The following is an 18,791-nucleotide window of genomic DNA, read 5'->3' as shown; positions in this document are numbered from 1 at the left end:
CAGGCTCCTTGCATGACAGTGCGCCCAACCTATCATCGGCCGAGGCGGGACATCGCTGCGGCCGGCGATACGCTGAGCGCAGTATGACTCACCATCCCCAGGAAGCAGGAAGACCAGCATCGGGACGCCGATATCAGCGCAATGGAGGAACGTCAGAAGGTGAGTTAAAGTTTGCTTTTGGTTTTTGCAGCCCGGGCACAGAGTAATTACATTTTTTTTACTACAGTTCTCCTTTAACCCCTTAAGGACGCAGCTCATTTTCACCTTAAGAATGCAGCCCTTTTTTGCAAATCTGACCACTGTCACTTTAAGCATTAATAACGCTGGGATGCATTTATTTTTCATTGTGATTCCGAGATAGTTTTTTCGTGACATATTCTACTTTATGTTAGTGGTAAAATTTTGTCGATACTTGTATCATTTCTTGGTGAAAAATTCTAAAATTTGATGAAAAATTTGAGAATTTTGCATCTGGCGCACTACAATTCTCAGAAGAGAAGGAGCGCCATTGAGCTTTTGGAGAGAGAATTTGGTTGGAATAGAAGTCGGGGGCCTTGTGCATTTACAAAGCCCACCGTGGTGCCAGAACAGTGGACCCAAACCGCATGTGACCCCATTTTGGAAACTACACCCCTCACAGATTTTAATAAGGGGTGCAGTGAGCATTTATACTCCACTGGCGTTCGACAGATCTTTGGAACAGTGGGCTGTGCAAATGAAAAATTAAATTTTTCATTTTCACGGACCACTGTTACAATAATCTGTCAGACACCTGTGGGGCGTAAATGCTCACTGCACCCCTTGTTACATTCCGTGAGGGGTGTAGTTTCCAAAATGGGGTCACATGTGGGGGGTCCACTGTTCTGGCACTATGGAGGCTTTGTAAACACACGTGGCTTCAATTCCGGACAAATTTTCTCTTCAAAAGCCCAATGGCGCTGCTTCTCTTCTGAGCATTGTAGTTCGCCCGCAGAGCACTTTACATCCATATATGGCGTATGTGCTTACTCAGAAGAAATGGGGTTACAAATTTTGTGGGCTTTTTTCCTATTTCCCCTTGTCGAAATGAAAAATTTAGGGTAACACCAGCATTTTAGTAAAAAAAAATTTTTTTTTCATTTTCCCATCCAAATTTAACGAAAATTCGTCAAACACCTGTGCGGTGTTAAGGCTCTCTATACACCTTGTAACGTTCGGTGAGGGGTGTAGTTTCCAAAATGGGGTCATGTGGGTATTTATTTTTTTGTGGTCCTGTCAGAACCGCTGTAAAATCAGCCACCCCTGTGCAAATCACCAATTTAGGCCTCAAATGTACATAGTGCACTCTCACTCCTGAGCATTGTTGTGCGTCCGCAGAGCATTTAACGTCCACATATGGGGTATTTCCGTACTTTGGAGAAATCGCATTACAAATTATGGGGCAACACCAGCATGTTAGTGTAAAATATTTTTTTTTTTTTACACTAACCAGCTGATGTAGACCCCGACTTTTCCTTTTCATAAGGGATAAAAGGAGAAAAGTTCCCCAAAATTTGTAACTCGATTTCTCCCGAGTACGTAAATACCCCATATGTGACTCTAAACTGTTTTCTTGAAATACGACAGGGCTCCAAAGTGAGAGAGAGCGCCATGCGCATTTGAGGACTAAAATACGGATTGCATAGGGGTGGACATAGGGGTATTCTACACCAGTGATTCCCAAACAGGGTGCCTCAAGCTGTTGCTAAACTCCCAGCATGCCTGGACAGTCAGTGGCTGTCCGGAAATGCTGGGAGTTGTTGTTTTGCAACAGCTGGAGGCTCCGTTTTGGAGCTTTTTTATTCTTATAAGGGGTGTATATGTAGTGTTTTACCCTTTATTATGTGTTAGTGTAGTTTAGTGTAGTGTTTTTTGGGTACATTCAAACCGGTGGAGGTTCACGGTGAGTTTCCAGCTAGGAGTTTGCGCCGCCACAGAAAATTTGCCGCAGCTCAAACTTGAAGCAGGAAACACACTATAAACCCGCCAGTGTGAATGTACCCTGTACATTCACATGGGGGGGGGGAGTCGAAACTCCAGCTGTTGCAAAACTACAACTCCCAGCATGCCCAGACAGAAAACTGCTATGTGGGCATGCTGGGAGTTGTAGTTTTGCATGATCTGGAGGTCCACAGTTTAGAGACCACTGCACAGTGATCTCCAAACTTTAGCCCTCTAAATCTTGCAAAACTACAAATCCCAGCATGCTCAAACGGCTGTCTGGGCATGCTGGGAGTTGTAGTTTTGCAACATCTGAATTGACCGGCGATTTCCGGCTGATCGCCGACCTGGGTGGGTCTCAGGACTCCCCTGGGCATATGCGCGGGATGCCTGCTGATAGATATCGGCTAGCAGCGGGGACCGGAATTCCCACGGGTGTACCCATACGCCCTATGTCCTTAAGGACTCAGGATGCAGGGCGTATGCATATGCCCTGCGTCCTGAAGAGGTTAAGGGGTTAAGTCACAGTGTCTCCAGGGGGCATGGCTATGCTGCGGTGGGTGGATAGCATTACTTGCTTTTTTTTCTATCTTTTTAAAGGCCTTTTCAAAATGAAAAAAGCAATCGGATTGGTTGCTATAGAAACTGCTCCACTTTTCCTCTACACACATTTTGATTAATCTCACGCATTGTCTTTGGCTGCATGGAATGCTGAGAAAGGTTAGAGACAACTGTACGGCGTTAGAGTCACTTAGCGCACAGCGCCATACATTTACGGCACAGCTGTGACGCGAGCTCGTGCTGATGTCTGCCATTAACCCCTCAGATGCTGTGATCAATACAGATGACAGTATCTGCGGCACTTATAATGGCTGATCTGATCACTCGCGGCGCTGCCGTGGGGATCAGATCAGCCAAGATGGTGGACGGAGGTCCCCTCACCTGCCTCTGGCCATCTCCCGGGGCCTTCCAGCAGACCAGAGCAGGAGATCGCTGATAATACTGATCAGTGCTATGCCCTATGCATAGCACTGAACAGTATTAGCAATTTAATGATTGCTATAAATAGTCCCCAATGTGGACTAATGAAAGTGTAAAATAAATGTAAAAAAAAGTGAAAAAGCCCCTCCCCCAATAAATTTTAAAATCATCCCTTTTCCCCATATTAACACAAAAAAGCATAAAAAAGACGCAAAATAATGAACATATTTGGCATTGTTGCATGTGTAAATGTCTGCAAAAATTTTTGACTTTTTTCTGTTGCGCCCCCTACCCCCCTCCGGCTTCTGTTGCGCCTTCTCCGGCTTCTGTTGCGCCCCCTCCCGCTTCTGTTGCGCAACCCCTCCCCCCCCCAGCTTCTGTTGCGCCCCCGCCCCTTTCGACTTCTGTTGCGCCTGCGGCCGGCCAGGGTCTGAGAAGGGACACAGCGCAAGTGAAGTTTCTCCACAGACCCACGCAGGAGGATGTCACTCGTCAGGCTGCCGGCGGAGAGAATCGCTGTGCAGGCCAGGTAAGTGTGTTTGTGTGTGTGTCTGTCTGTGTGTGTCGGGGGGAGACTATGCTACCTTATGGGGGAACCTGTGAACTAATGTGGGGAACCTGTGACCTAATGTTGGAAAACTGCTACCTATTGTGGGAAAACTGCTACCTAATGTGGGAAATCTGCTACCTAATGTGGGGAAACTGCTACCTAATGTGGGAAAACTGCTACCTAATGTGGGAAAACTGCGACCTAATATGGAGAAACTAGACTACCTAATGTGGGGAAACTGCTACCTAATGTGGGGAAACTATGCTACCTAATGTGGGGAAACTATGCTACCTAATGTGGTGAAAGTATGCTACCCAATATGGAGAACATACTACCTAATGTGGGGAATCTATGCTACCTATTGTGGGAAAACTGCTACCTAAGGTGGGGAATCTATGCTACCTAATGTGGGGAAACTATGCTACCTAATGTGGGGAGACTGCTACCTACCTAATGTGGGGGAATTGCTGCCTACCTAATGCTTTTTGTCCCCCCCCCATCCCCCCTGGCAGCAGCACCCTCATCATCCACAAGCAACACCCCCCCAGCAGTAGCACCCCCATCAGCAGATCCTGCTGGTGGATGATGGGGGTGCAACTGCCAGGAGGATGATCCTGCTGGTAGATGATGGGGGTGCTACTGCCAGGAGGATGAGCCTGCTGGTAGATGATGGGGGTGCCACTGCCAGGGGGGGGCAGTAGTAACCTCACCATCCACCAGCAACACCACCAGTCCCCCCCCCCCCACACCCCTTGGTAATAGCCTCAGCTAATGGCTGATGAGGAGTGCTACTGCTGTTGTGGTATTGTATTCGGAGGGTGCACTGTATGGCAAGGTTATATTCAGGGGGCGCAGTGTGTGGTAGTATATTTAGTGGGCGCAGGTGTGTGGTAGTATATTTAGAGGGTACAGTGTGTGGTAGTAGTATATATTTAGAGAACGCAGTGTATGGTAGTATTGTATTTAGAGGGTATGGTATGTGGCAGGTTTATATTCAGAATGTACAGTGTGTGTTAGTATTATATTCAGAATGTACAGTGTTTGGTATTATATTCAGAGGGTACAGTGTGTGGTAGTATTATATTTAGAGGGTACAGTGTGTCATAGTATTATATTCAGTGGGTACAGTGTGTCATAGTATTATATTCAGTGGGTACAGTGTGTGGTAGTATTATATTTAGAGGGTACATTGTGTCATAGTATTATATTCAGAGGGTACAGTGTGTGGTAGTATTATATTCAGAGGGTACAGTGTGTGGTAGTATTATATTCAGAGGGTACAGTGTGTCATAGTATTATATTCAGTGAGTACAGACTGTGGTAGTATTCTATTTAGTGGGTACGGTGTGTGAGAGTATTATATTCAGAGCGTACGGTGTGTGGAAGGTTTATATTCAAAGAGTGAAGTATAGTAGTATTATATTTAGAGGATACAGTTTCTGGCAGGTTTATATAATTGTTTTCATATAGAGGATCAGAATCTGCTGGCATAGTGAATACCACTGCTTACGACAGTGCTCTCTGCTGACACCTCTGTCCATTTTAGGAGCTGTCCATAGTAGGAGCAAATCCCCATAGCAAACTTATCCTGCTCCAGGCAGTTCCTGACATGGACAGAGGTGTCAGCAGAGAGCACTGTGGTCAGACTAGAAAGGAAATTCAAAAAGAAAAGAACTTCCTCTGTAGTATACAGCAGCTGATAAGTACTGGAAGGATTAAGATTTTTAAATAGAAGTAATTTACAAATCTGTTCAGCTTTCTGGCACCAGTTGATTTAAAAGAAAATGTTCTCCAGTGGATTACCCCTTTAAGTCATTCTAGGAGCTGTAGTTTTAAATGGTGAAAACTTCTTTAGCGCTTCCCATTCTGTGACAATTTGAATATTTTATTATTATACTGGAATTTTTCACAATGTGCCACACCAGTCGCGTCTGTCACAACAGGCTAAAAACTTACTTTAGGGTGGGGGGTAGGTATGGGATGACACCATTATATACTGTGCCGGGTGACACCAACCATAGCATTACTTTTTTCGGAGACCTTTTTAACCCCTTAACGACGAAGGATGTATATTTACATCCTCCGCCGGCTCCCGTGATATGCCGCGGGGTCCCCGTGGCATATCGGGTCGGTCCCGGCGGCTATCAACGGCCAGGGACCCGCGGCTAATACAGGACATCACCAATCGCGGTGATGCCCTGTATTAACCTTTCAGACGCGGTGATCAAAGCTGACCGCCGCGTCTGAAGTGAAAGTGACCTGGCTGCTCAGTTGGGCTGTTGGGGACCGCCGCGGTAAAATAGCGGTGTCCCAAACAGCTCGCAGGACACCGGGAGGGACCTGCCTCCTCGGTGTCCGATCGATGAATGACTGCTCCGTGCCTGAGATCCAGGCAGGAGCAGTCAAGCGCCGATAACGCTGATCACAGGCATGTTAATACACGCCAGTGATCAGCATAGGAGATCAGTGTGTGCAGTGTTATAGGTCCCTAAAGGTCATTTAACCCCTTCCCTAATAAGAGTTTGAATCACCCCCCCTTTTCCCATAAAAAAAATAAAACAGTGTAAATAAAAATAAAACATATGTGGTATCGCCGCGTGCGTAAATATCCGAACTATAAAAATATATTGTTAATTAAACCGCACGGTCAATGGCGTACACGTAAAAAAAAATCCAAACTCCAAAAAAGCACATTTTTTTTCACTTTTTATACTATTAAAAAATGAATGAAAAGTGATCAAAAAGTCCGATCAAAACAAAAATGGTACCGATAAAAACTTCAGATCACGGCGCAAAAAATGAGTCCTCATACCGCCCTGTACGTGGAAAAATAAAAGTTATAGGGGTCAGAAGAGGACATTTTTAAATGTATATATTTTCCTACATGTCGTTATGATTTTTTCCAGAAGTACGACAAAATCCACCCTATACAAGTAGGGTATCATTTTAACCATATGGACCTACAGAATAATGATAAGGTGTAATTTTACTGAAATATGCACTGTGTAGAAATGGAAGCCCCCAAAAGTTACAAAATGGCGTTTTTTCTTCGATTTTGACGCACGTTTTTTTTATTTTGTTTCGCCGTGAATTTTTTGGTAAAATGACTGATGTCCCTGCAAAGTAGAATTGGTGACGCAAAAAATAAGCCATAATATGGATTTTTAGGTGGAAAATTGAAAGGGTTACGATTTTTAAAAGGTGATGAGGAAAAACGAAAGTGCAAAAACTGAAAAACCCTGCGACTTTAAGGGGTTAAAAATAAAAGCAATCTGATTGGTTGTTATTGGCAACTTCACCACTCTTCCTCTACACAGATTTTTATAAATCTCCCCCATATATGTACACTGTGATAGTGATGCCAAGACTTACAGTAGGGGAAATGTATCAAAACATGCGCAAAGGAAAACGAGCAGTTATCCATAGCAACCAATTAGATGACTTCTTTTATTTAAAAAAATGCTTTTGAAATAAATGAAAGAAGCAATCTGATTGGTTGCTATGGGCAACTGCTCCAGTTTTCCCTCTGTGCCCGGCTTTATCATGCACACATCAGTGTATGTATGCAGAAAGCAGAGATGAGTGTGTGTCCAGTACATAGGAGAGCCACAGATGATCAGCCCATCGATGCTAAAATAAAAACACTACAACAGGGGCCTCGTGGAGAAACCTTTTAAAATCCTCCACAGGGTTACATGGTCCCTGCTCGCTTATATTCGATCTTCTGTGCGGTGTCTTCCGCTGTTTTTGAGGTTGTACTTTAATAAAGAAATAGTTTTTACTCAGTTCACACTAAAGTCAGGAATCAACAGCGTTTCCATACAAAGAAAGGAAACCGCATGGTGCAGGGTCCTATGACTGCATCCTGCAACCCTCAAATTATCCATCATTCCCTGTGACTGACCCCGGAAAGTATTCCGCAGCCGTCCCGCCTCTCCAGGCCGGTGTCGCACCGGTGATGACGTATTGGCGCTCCCGGAAGTGCTCCGCGCTGCCGAGTTTCCCCACGTGTGGAGCAGTGCTGGTGTTTGTTGTGCATGCACGGCCGCTCTTCGGCCTGTTCCTGTGAGCCGTGTTCCCGACATGGAGCACTTCCAGCTCAGTCTCTCTGGCCTGACCGCCATAGCCCAGAGAAGCGGCGGAGAACTCAGCCAGTACTTCACCAAGCAGGTGAGACAGAACAATACTGCCCGGACCGACACTCACACACGGAGAGCCGCGCCGCGCCATGGGGGAGGGGGAAGCCCTTAGGATGCAGCTGAGCCCATTATCACTATGGCTAGAGGCGCACGTGTGGGCAGGAGACGCGCGGCTGCTTTGTTTGGCGCTACTGAGGGATCCCGCCCTGCGCGCCTTGTCTGAACGAGGCTTCGTGTACATAGAGATGACCTGCTGTGCCTACAATAGTGCAGCTCACATCCATCCGTGCTATAGCTCATGCCTGGCGCTTCTGCTGGTCATGTGACCTCCCTGCCGGTCAGGACAGGCACCTGCTTCCCCCCCCATACACACGGCTGCCCGCAGGAGTTACACCACATGAATACAATAATATACATCTGATTTACCCTTAGCAACCAGCTCAGCTTTCATATTACCACACAAATTAAAGAAATGGAAGCTGAGCTGTGATTGGTTACAATTAGGAAATGATTGGGCAAAATGATCATTGTTGCTGGATGAGCTGTAGTTTTAAGGTGTCACTGTCACTTAATTGTGTTACACTATTTTTTATAGGTTCAGAAATGTAAAAAGTTTAGATCAAACTGGGTCTCGGTCCTGAGACATGCTGCAATCATCAGCGCTCCTTATTCCTTGGTGGGCCCCTATGTCCGACTTAGTCACTGCATAGACCAGTGTTTCCCAACCAGGGTGCCTCCAGCTGTTACAAAACTACAACTCCCAGCATGCTCGGACAGCCTTCGGCTGTCCGAGCATGCTGGAAGTTGTAGTTTTGCAACAGCTGGGGGCACCCTAGTTGGGAAACACTGGCATAGACTAAAGCAATGAATGTGTCGGATTTAATTGACAGCCGGGGAGTGAAGTGTGCTGCCACTTATTTCCCTGGCTTATTACTCATGATCGCAGCAGGTGTCAGGACTGAAACCCAGCATGATCCAAAATTTTTGGCATGTCAATTTTTTCAAATTACAGTAGTTCTTGACTTCACACTGTCGCTATTGTTAACATATTGTTTTAAGGGTGGGAGAAACCAAAAATTCTCTTTGCTTTGTGCGTTAACCCCTTAAGGACCGGGCCCATTTTGGCCTTAAATGGGCACTGTCATGAAGTAAAAAAATTGATATGTTGTAGTACTTTAGTACTACAACAAATCTCTAATATACTTTAACCACTTAAGGACACATGACGTTCTCATACGTCTCCATTTCCGAGTCCTTAAGGACACATGACATATGAGAACGTCATGTGTTTTACCGGCCCCCCCGCAGCTATCTGGAGCGGAGCCGGCGCCCGATGCCTGCTGAAATCGTTCAGCAGGCATCGGGGCATATCGCCCAGGGGGGTCATTATGACCCCCCATGTCGGCGATGGCCGCAGATCGCTGGACAATTCAGTCCAGCGATCTGCGGCGGATTCCGGGTCAATCGGGTCTCCAGTGACCCGGAATTATTGGCTGATCGGGGCCGTCAGAGACGGCCCCGAACAGCCAGACCCAGCAGGGGTGAGGTGGCACTGGTGCCACCTCACGATCGCCCTGATTCGTCGGCCGGATTACCGGTCGACCAATCAGGGCGCCTGCTGCGGGTGTCACTCCCGCAACCCGCTCCGCCCCCTCTTCCGGAGGACGTGAGCGGGTGCGGGATGTGCACCCCAGGTGCTGGGGACCCCGATCCCCGGCGTCAATGTTGGGATCGGGGCCCCAGGAGCGGCAGTGGCGGCGGAGACGACGAGGGAGTGACCTGTGCGGCGAGGATCGTTGGAGGTGAGTGACAGCCTCCTACTGTTGCTTAGCAACAGCTCCCAGCATGCAAAAAGGGCATTATGGGCATGCGGGGACTTGTAGTTTTGCAACAGCTGGAGGCACATTCTTTCTATGGAAAAGTGTACCTTCAGCTGTTGTATAACTACAACTCCCAGCTTGCACAATCAGCTAAAGTGCATGCTGGGAGTTGTAGTGGTGCATCTGCTGGTTTCATAACTACAACTCCCAGCATGCCCGTTGGCTGTCGGTGACTGCTGAGAGTTGTAGTTTTGCAACAGCTGAAGGCACACTGAGTTAAGTAGCAAACCAGTGTGTCTCCAGCTGTTGCATAACTACAATCCCCAGCATCCCCAGCCAAAGTAGTATGCCTCCAGCTGTTGCATAACTACAACACCCAGCATGCCCTTCCGCTGTCCGTACATGCTGGGGGTTGTAGCTTTTGCAACAGCTGAAGGCACACTGGTTGCAAAACACTGAGTTTGTTACCAAACTCGGTGTTTCACAACCAGTGTGCCTCCAGCTGTTGCAAAAACAGGGTACACTCACATGGGCGGAGGATTACAGTAAGTATCCGGCTGCAAGTTTGAGGTGCAGCTAAATTTCTGCTGCAGCTCAAACTGCCAGCGAGAAACTACTGTGAACCCCCGCCCATGCGACTGTACCCTAAAAACACTACACTAACACACAATAAAATAAAAAGTAAAAAACACTACGTATACACACACCCCTACACAGCACCCCTCCCCTCCCCAATAAAAATGAAAAACGTCTGGTACGCCACTGTTTCCAAAATGGAGCCTCCAGCTGTTGCAAAACAACTACTCCCAGTATTGCCAGATAGCCGTTGACTGTCTAGGCATGCTGGGAGTTTTACAACAGCTGGAGGCACCCTGTTTGGGAATCACTGGAGTAGAATACCCCAATGTCCACCCCTATGCAAGTCCCTAATTTAGGCCTCAAATGCGCATGGTGCTCTCACTTTGGAGCCCTGTCGTATTTCAAGGCAACAGTTTAGGGTCACATATGGGGTATCGCCGTACTCGGGAGAAATTGCCTAACAAATTTTGGGGGGTATTTTCTGCTATTACCCTTTTAAAAAATGTTAAATTTTTGGGAAAACAAGCATTTTAGGTAAAAAAAATTATATATTTTTTAACATATGCAAAAGTCGTGAAACACCTGTAGGGTATTAAGGTTCAAATTACCCCTTGTTACGTTCCCCGAGGGGTCTAGTTTCCAAAATGGTATGCCATGTGTGTTTTTTTTTTGCTGTTCTGGCACCATAGGGGCTTCCTAAATGCGGCATGCCCCCAGAGCAAAATTTGCTTTCAAAAAGCCAAATGTGACTCCTTCTTTTCTGAGACCTGTAGTGCGCCAGCAGAGCACTTTTCACCCCCATGCGAGGTGTTTTCTGTATCGGGAGAAATTGGGCTTCAAATTTTGGGGGGTATTTTCTGCTATTACCCTTTTTAAAAATGTAAAATTTTTGGGAAACCAAGCATTTTAGGTAAAAAATATATATATTTTTTTTACATATGCAAAAGTCGTGAATCACCTGTAGGGTATTAAGGTTCACTTTACCCCTTGTTACGTTCCCTGAGGGGTCTAGTTTCCAAAATGGTATGCCATGTGTTTTTTTTTTTTTTTGCTGTTCTGGCACCATAGGGGCTTCCTAAATGCGGCATGCCCCCCAAAAATCATTTGTCGCTCCTTCCCTTCTGAGCCCTCTACTGCGCCCGCCGAACAATTAACATAGACATATGAGGTATGTCCTTACTCGAGAGAAATTGGGTTTCAAATACAAGTAAAATTTTTCTCCCTTTTACCCCTTACAAAAATTCAAAAATTGGGTCTACAAGAACATGCGAGTGTAAAAAAATGAAGATTTTGAATTTTCTCCTTCACTTTGCTGCTATTCCTGTGAAACACCTAAAGGGTTAATACACTTACTGAATGTCATTTTTGAATACTTTGGGGGGTGTAGTTTTTATAATGGGGTCTTTTATGGGGTATTTCTAATATGAAGACCCTTCAAATCCACTTCAAAACTGAACTGGTCCCTGAAAAATAGTGAGTTTTAAAATTTTGTGAAAAATTTCAAAATTGCTGCTGAACTTTGAAGCCCTCTGGTGTCTTCCAAAAGTAAAAACTCATAAATTTTATGATGCAAACATAAAGTAGACATATTGTATATGTGAACCCAAAAAAAATATATTTTGAATATCCATTTTCCTTACAAGCAGAGAGCTTCAAAGTTAGAAAAATGCAAAATTTTCATTTTTTTCATCAAATTTTGGGATTTTTCACCAAGAAAGGATGCAAGTTACCATAAAATGTTACCACTAAGTTAAAGTAGAATATGTCACGAAAAAACAATCTCGGAATCAGAATGATAACTAAAAGCATTCCGGAGTTATTAATGTTTAAAGTGACAGTGGTCAGAATTGCAAAAAAACGCTCCGGTCCTTAAGGTATAAAATGGCCTGGTCCTTAAGGGGTTAATTAAAGAGCACCTGTCATCAACAAAAACTTTTAATATGTTGTTCATAATCATTAATGAAGAGATATTGTAATATATCTTCATTAAAAAATATTAATATTTATACCAGTTTTTTCATTTTATACTTTTGGCCACTAGGGGGTCACTCTTCTCTGCCTGGTCTGCAAGCAGCATCCTATGCTTTTCATAGTAAGTGTACAGCTTTTAGGACTAATGCTGAAGGGCTCTGGTCCTTCCACCGGAAGTTCAGTACTCTCAGCTCAGGACTCGCTCCCAGCCTGTGAGCTACAAGCCTGCACATGCCTCTCATATAACAGCCAGTCCCCTCCCCCTCCCCCCTGCTCTGTGTTCTCCCTGCCCCTCACCACACGTTATCTTATACATTGTATTATCTCACTGCACTCCCTGCTCTGTGCCCCCCCCCCCCCCCCCCCCCCGACATTCATCTTAATCACTGCCTCTGTAATTGCTCCCACTGCCCCTGGTTCTCAGCATTGACTTTTTAGTGCAGAGAGACACAGGAGAGAGAGAGACGGAGGCTGCTGTCCGTCTGCCTCCAGCTGTTGCAAAACTACAACTCCCAGCATGTCTGGACAGCTGTTGGCTGTCTGGGCATGCTGGGAGTTGTAGTTTTGCAACAGCTGGAGGTGCCCTGGTTGGGAAACACTGCTGCAGAGGGAGAGCAGCATACAGGAAGACTGGCAGAAGCAGAGTCCCAGCCAGGCTTCATGTGACATCATGCCTGCTGGGACCCACCTCCTTCCACCCCTCAGAAAGACAGTGTTCGTGAGATAATGAAGAGGGATAAAAAAAGGTATTTCCACAGCGTTTTAAACCTCAATAAACACAGGGATAGGCATAGTTAGAGAAGGGGACAGATGGGAAGGGGGATCAGGGAAAGTTTAGATGATGACAGGTACTCTTTAAAAAAAGTGATATTAAACAAGTTAAAAATCACTTTTAAATTCGGCCACTAGGGGTCGCCCTCCTTGTGACCGAATGCATTCGGCAGTGACGTCACCACTGAATTTCGACTTGTTTCAGCCTGTCAAATGAGTCGAAATTCAGGCACTGCTGTGCTCGCTCCCGCCTGTCAATCAAACAGGCAAGAGCGAGCACGCTGATAGCTGGGGCTGCGCGCATTGGCCAGCTCCACTGGCCTCGCCCGCCCCCGTTACCCTGTCCGGAGGCAGCGCGAGCACTCACTAAGTCTGATCTGCAGTGCTATTGGCAGATCATCTATGCGCGCTTCCGACAGGAGCGCTGCATAGACGATCTGAGGGCGGAAGCAAGCGCCCAGCAAGGCGTCAGTGACGTCGTGCCTGTTGGGAAGCGCTGCTTCCTGCCCTGCTTTATAGAGAAGATTTAGAAGCACTAAATCTGCTCTATTAAAGCGATTTTAAAAGTGTTTTAAAGCCAGGTAGGGGGTTAGGGCTAGATTACTAATAGGTAGGGACATATTAGATTATATATTACTTGGTGGGAGCTACCCTTTAAAGGGGTAGTCCTAAGGATAGGGGATAAGTTTGAGATCGCGGGGGGAATGCTGGGGCCCCCTGCGATCTCTCTGTACGGGGGCCAGGCTCTCCGGCCAGATAGCGGGTGTCGACCACCGCACGAAGCGGTGGCCGACACGCCCCCTCAATACATCTCTATGGCAGAGCTTCGGCTCTGCCATAGAGTTGTATTGAGGGAATGTGTCTGCCACCGCTTCGTGCAGAGGTCGACACGCCCCCTTCCCGCGGGCTGTCGGGGCTCCGTACAGGAGATCGCAGGGGGCCCCAGCGTTCTGACCCCCCCGCGATCTCAAACTTATCCCCTATCCTTAGGATAGGGGATAAGTTGGTCACCACTGGACTACTCCTTAAGGACCAGACCAATTTTATTTTTGCATTTTTGTTTTTTTTCCTCCTCCTTTTATATTTCCATCCACAATCCCATATGAGGGCTTGTTTTTTGCGTCACCAATTGTACTTTGCAACGACATCACTTATTTTACCATAAAATATACGGTGCAACCAAACAAATATTATTTATGTGGGAAAATTAAAAAGAAAACTGCAATTTAGCAAATTTTGGAAGGTTTTGTTTTCATGCTGTACACTTTCCGTTAAAAATTACCGTATTTATCGGCGTATAACACGCACTTTTTAGGCTAAAATTTTTAGCCTAAAGTCTGTGTGCGTGTTATACGCCGATACACCCCCAGGAAAGGCAGGGGGAGAGAGGCCGTCGCTGCCCGCTTCTCTCCCCCTGCCTTTCCTGGGGTCTAGAGCGCTGCTGTCGGCCCTTTTCACCCCCTGGTTATCGGCGCCGCTGCCCGTTCTGTCCCCCTGACTATCGGTGCCGGCGCCGATAGCCAGGGGGGGAGAAGCGGCGCCGACAGCCAGGGGGAGAGAAGGGGCAGCGGCACCCATTGCCTGCCGCTTCCCCGTTGCCTCCCCCATCCCCAGTGGCATAATTACCTGAGTCCGGTCTGCACTGCTCCAGGCCTCCGTCGTGCGTCCCCGGCGTCATTGCTATGCGCTGAACGGCGCATGACGTCAGAGCGCCGCGCCGTGCATAGCAACGACGCTGGGGACGAACGACGGAGGCCTGGAGCAGCGCGGACCGGACTCAGGTAATTATGCCACCGGGGATCGGGGGAGGCAACGGGGCAGCGGCGCCGGCAATGGGTGCCGCTGCCCCTTCTCTCCCCCTGGCTGTCGGCGCCGCTTCTCTCTCCCTGGCTATCGGCGCCGGCACCGATAGTCAGGGGGACAGAACGGGCAGCGGCGCCGATAACCAGGGGGTGAAAAGGGCAGACAGCAGCGCTCTAGACCCCAGGAAAGGCAGGGGGAGAGAAGCGGGCAGCGACGGCCTCTCTCCCCCTGCCTTTCCTGGGGGTATATCGGGGTATACACGCGCACACACGCACCCTCATTTTTTCATGGATATTTGGGTAAAAAACTTTTTTTTACCCAAATATCCTTGGTAAAATGAGGGTGCGTGTTATAGGCCGGTGCGTGGTATACCCCGATAAATACGGTACATGTTTTCTTTATTCTGCGGGTCAATACAATTAAAATGATTCCCATGTTATATGCTTTTCTATAATTGTACCGCTTAAAAAAAATCTCAAACCATTTTAACAAAATTAGTATGTTTGAAACTGCCCTATTTTGACTACCTTTAACTTATTTTTCCATATATGGGGCGGTATGAGGGCTCCATTTTTGTGCCATGATCTGTAGTTTTTCAGTACCACTTTTGCCTAGGTTTTACTTTTAAAAAAAAAAAAAAAAATTTTATACATTTTTTTATTTTTTTTATTTTATAAAATGTGACAAAAAAGCAGCAATTTTGTAATTTTTTTTTAACGTTTACGCCGTTCACCTTACAGGATAATTAACAATATATTTTAATAGTTCAGACTTTTACGCACGCGGCCATACCAAATGTGTATTTAATAATTTTTTTAATGCTTTTTTCACAGTAAAGTGGGGAATAACTGACGTTTTACCTTTTTATTGGGGAGGGGATTTTTCAAATATTTTTAACTTTATTTTAAATTTTGTAAAAATTTTTTTTACACTTTAAAGGAAAACTGTCAGATATTTTCTTCCGCATTATCCACACTACTGGTGGATAGTGCGGGAGACGCTGATTAAAATGAGCCCTACCTTGCCCTTATCTGTCCGGCCGTTCACCCGCAATTTGTAGTTTTATTCTATGTGTATTCCTTGCTGTAACTGGCATGGGCGGGGCTTCTGGAGGTTAACTGGCACTGACGTCAGAGCCGTTAATGAATATTCATCCCCTCCCTCCAGTTCTCCCTCTCTTCGCCGCTCCTAACTGGAGGGAGGGGGGATGAATATTCATAAGCGGCGCTGACATCAGTGCCAGTTAACCTGCAGAAGCCCCGCCCGTGCCAGTTACAACAAGATATACACATAGAATGCCCGGGTGTATCCGGGTAAGGTAGGGCTCGGTTTTATCAGCGTCTCCTGCACTATCCACCAGTAGTGTGGATAGTGCGGGAGAAAATATCTGACAGTTTTCCTTTAAAGGGGTTCTCCACCATAAGGGGATTTTAGTACATACCTGGCATACCTTTGAGTTTTCTTTTTTTTTTTTACTACAAATCCCACAATTCTATTTTCCTCCCTCCCACCCATCAGCCACCGCACCCATTGAAATAAAGACCTGTGGTTTTCAATCAGGGTGCCTACAGCTGTTTCATTAGTTGCAGATTGATCCTTCCACCCATTGAAGCAGACAGGTTCCCTGTCATCAGCTGACTAGTGAGTCAGGTCTCGGCCGCATTACAAGCTGGGAAAAATCCGAGACAACAGTCATTTTGTATGCTGGTAAAAATAAATAGTGGGGTGAAAATCACAGAAGAATTGTGAGAAAACCGTCACACACAGGTACAGACACTATTATGAACTACACTGTAGCATAGTCAAATAAAATAAAGTTCCTGGAATACCCCTTTAATAGTCCGCATAGGGGACTACTTATAGCAATCATTTGATTGCAAATACTGTTCAGTGCTATGCATAGAGCATAACACCGATCAGTATTATCGATCATCTTCTGCTCTGGTCTGCTTGATCTCAGACCAAAGCAGAAGACCCCGGGAGACAGTCGGAGCCAGGTGAGGGGACCTCCAGCTGCCATGCTGGATGATCATCAATGATCATCCATTTAAAGTACCGTACAGCCGCAGATGCTGTGATCTGTATTGATCACAGCATCTGAGGGGTTAAAGGCGAACATCTGTGCAATCGCAGATGTCCGCCATTACCGACGGGTCCCTGGCTGCTGACAGCAGCCGGGACCTGACTTGCATGACGCATGCACTGGTCTGGTGCTCGGCTCATGAAGGAGCATAAATGTAAGTCGTGCTGCGTTAAGTACAATGGCACCATGACATCCATTTATGTCCATTGTCGTTAAGGGGTTAAAGAGGTACTCCGGTGGAGAACTAAATTTTTTTTTTTTATGAACTCAGAAAATTAAACAATTTGTAAAATACTCCTATTAAAAAATATTTACCCTTCCAGTACTTTTTAGCAGCTGTATGATACAGAGGAAATTCTTTTCGAAAAAAATTTTTTTGTGTTGTCCTCAGTGCTCTCTGCTAACAGCTAACACCTGTACGTGTCAAGAACTTTATAGAGCAGAATAGGTTTGCTATGAGGATTTTCTCCTACTCTGGACAGTTCCTGATATGGGCATCAGGTGTCAGCAGACAGCACTGTGGACAAGACAAAAAGAAATTCAAAAAGAAAAGAATTTCCTCTGTAGCATACAGCTGCTAAAATGTACTGGAAGGGTCAAGATTTTTTTTTATAGAAGTAATTTACAAATCTGTTTAACTTTCTGGCACCAGTTGATTAAAAAATGTTTTCCACCGGTGTACCCCTTTAAAAGAATATTCCAATGTTTTATTTAACCCCTTAATGACAAGCGCCATGAATGTACGTCCTGGTGAGGTGGTACTTAAAGCACCAGGACGCACATTTACGTCCTAAGCATAACCGCGGGCATCGGAGGGATGCCCGGATCATGCACGGCAGGTCCCGGCTGTTGATCACAGCCAGGGACCCGCCGGTAATGGCGAACACCCGCGATCCCGCGGATGTCCGCCATTAACCCCTCAGATGCCGTGATCAATACAGAACACGTTATCTGCAGCATCGCAGTCACCGAAATAGAAGATCGGATCGCCCGCAGTGCTGCCGCGGCGATCCGATCATCCAGCAAAGCAGACGGAGGTCCCCTCACCTGGCTCTGCTGCCTTCCGGGAGTCTTCTGCTCTGATCTGCCTTCCCGCAGACCAGAGCAGAAGATGACCGATAATACTGATCAGTGCTATGTCCTATACATAGCAGTGAACAGGATTAGCAATCGAATGATTGCTATAAATAGTCCCCTATGGGGACTACTAAAGGTGCAAAAATAAAATAAGTAAAAAAATAAAGTAAAAAAATGTGAAAAACCCCCTCCCCCAATAAAAAAATGTAAATTGTCCCATTATCCCTATTTCACCCCCAAAAAGTGTTAAAAAAATATTTTATATACATATTTGGTATCGCCGCGTGCGTAAATATCTGAACTATTAAAATAAAATGTTAATGATAACGTACGGTGAACGGTGAAAAAAAAAAAGTCCAAAATAGCTGCTTTTTTTAAATCATTTTATTCCAAAAAAAATTAATAAAAAATGAATAAAAGTTCTATATAAGCAAATATGGTATCAATAAAGTACAGATCACGGCGCAAACAATGAGCCCTCATACCGCCGCTTATACGGAAAAATGAAAAAGTTATGGGTCTTCTATATAGGGGGATTTTAAACGTACTAATTTGGTTAAAAAGTTTTTTTTTTTTTTTTTAAGCGCAACAGTAATAGAAAAGTATGTTATCATGGGTATCATTTTAATCATATTGACCCAAAGAATAAATAACACGTCATTTTTACCATAAATTGTACGGCGTGAAAACGAAACCTTCCAAAATTAGCAAAATTGCGGTTTTCTTTTTAATTTCCCCACACAAATAGTATTTTTTTGGTTGCGCCATACATTTTATGGTAAAGTGAGTGATGGCATTACAACAGACAACTGGTCACACAAAAAACAAGCCCTCCTACTAGTCTGTGGATGAAAATATAAGAGTTAGGATTTTTTGAAGGCGAGGAGGAAAAATCGAAAACGTAAAAATAAAATTGTCTGCGTGGTTAAGGCCCAAATGGGCTGTGTCCTTAAGGGGTTAAAAAATAAATAAATAAATTATATAAAAAGGCTGCTGGGGGGGAAAAATAGTGAGAAAAAAAATATATAGCCATACATACTTAGCCCATGTCCCCTACA

The 18,791-nt window shown here is 45.5% G+C and overlaps 1 protein-coding gene across 1 annotated transcript in view; it reads left to right on the top strand.

Moving 5' to 3' along the window:
• Positions 1-7,180: 7,180 nt before the first annotated feature.
• MDN1 (midasin AAA ATPase 1) overlaps positions 7,181-18,791 on the top strand; it is a gene marked incomplete in the record, with an annotated part of 346,772 nt that continues 335,161 nt past the window's right edge. The window contains 1 exon segment of the mRNA XM_056566109.1: positions 7,181-7,660. Coding sequence (XP_056422084.1) covers positions 7,574-7,660 — 87 coding nt within the window.

Source organism: Hyla sarda, chromosome 3, assembly GCF_029499605.1.
Source record: "Hyla sarda isolate aHylSar1 chromosome 3, aHylSar1.hap1, whole genome shotgun sequence".
Taxonomy (NCBI): domain Eukaryota; kingdom Metazoa; phylum Chordata; class Amphibia; order Anura; family Hylidae; genus Hyla; species Hyla sarda.
The sequence above is the reverse complement of the archived record's forward strand: the minus strand, read 5'-3'. Positions and strand labels throughout refer to the sequence as shown.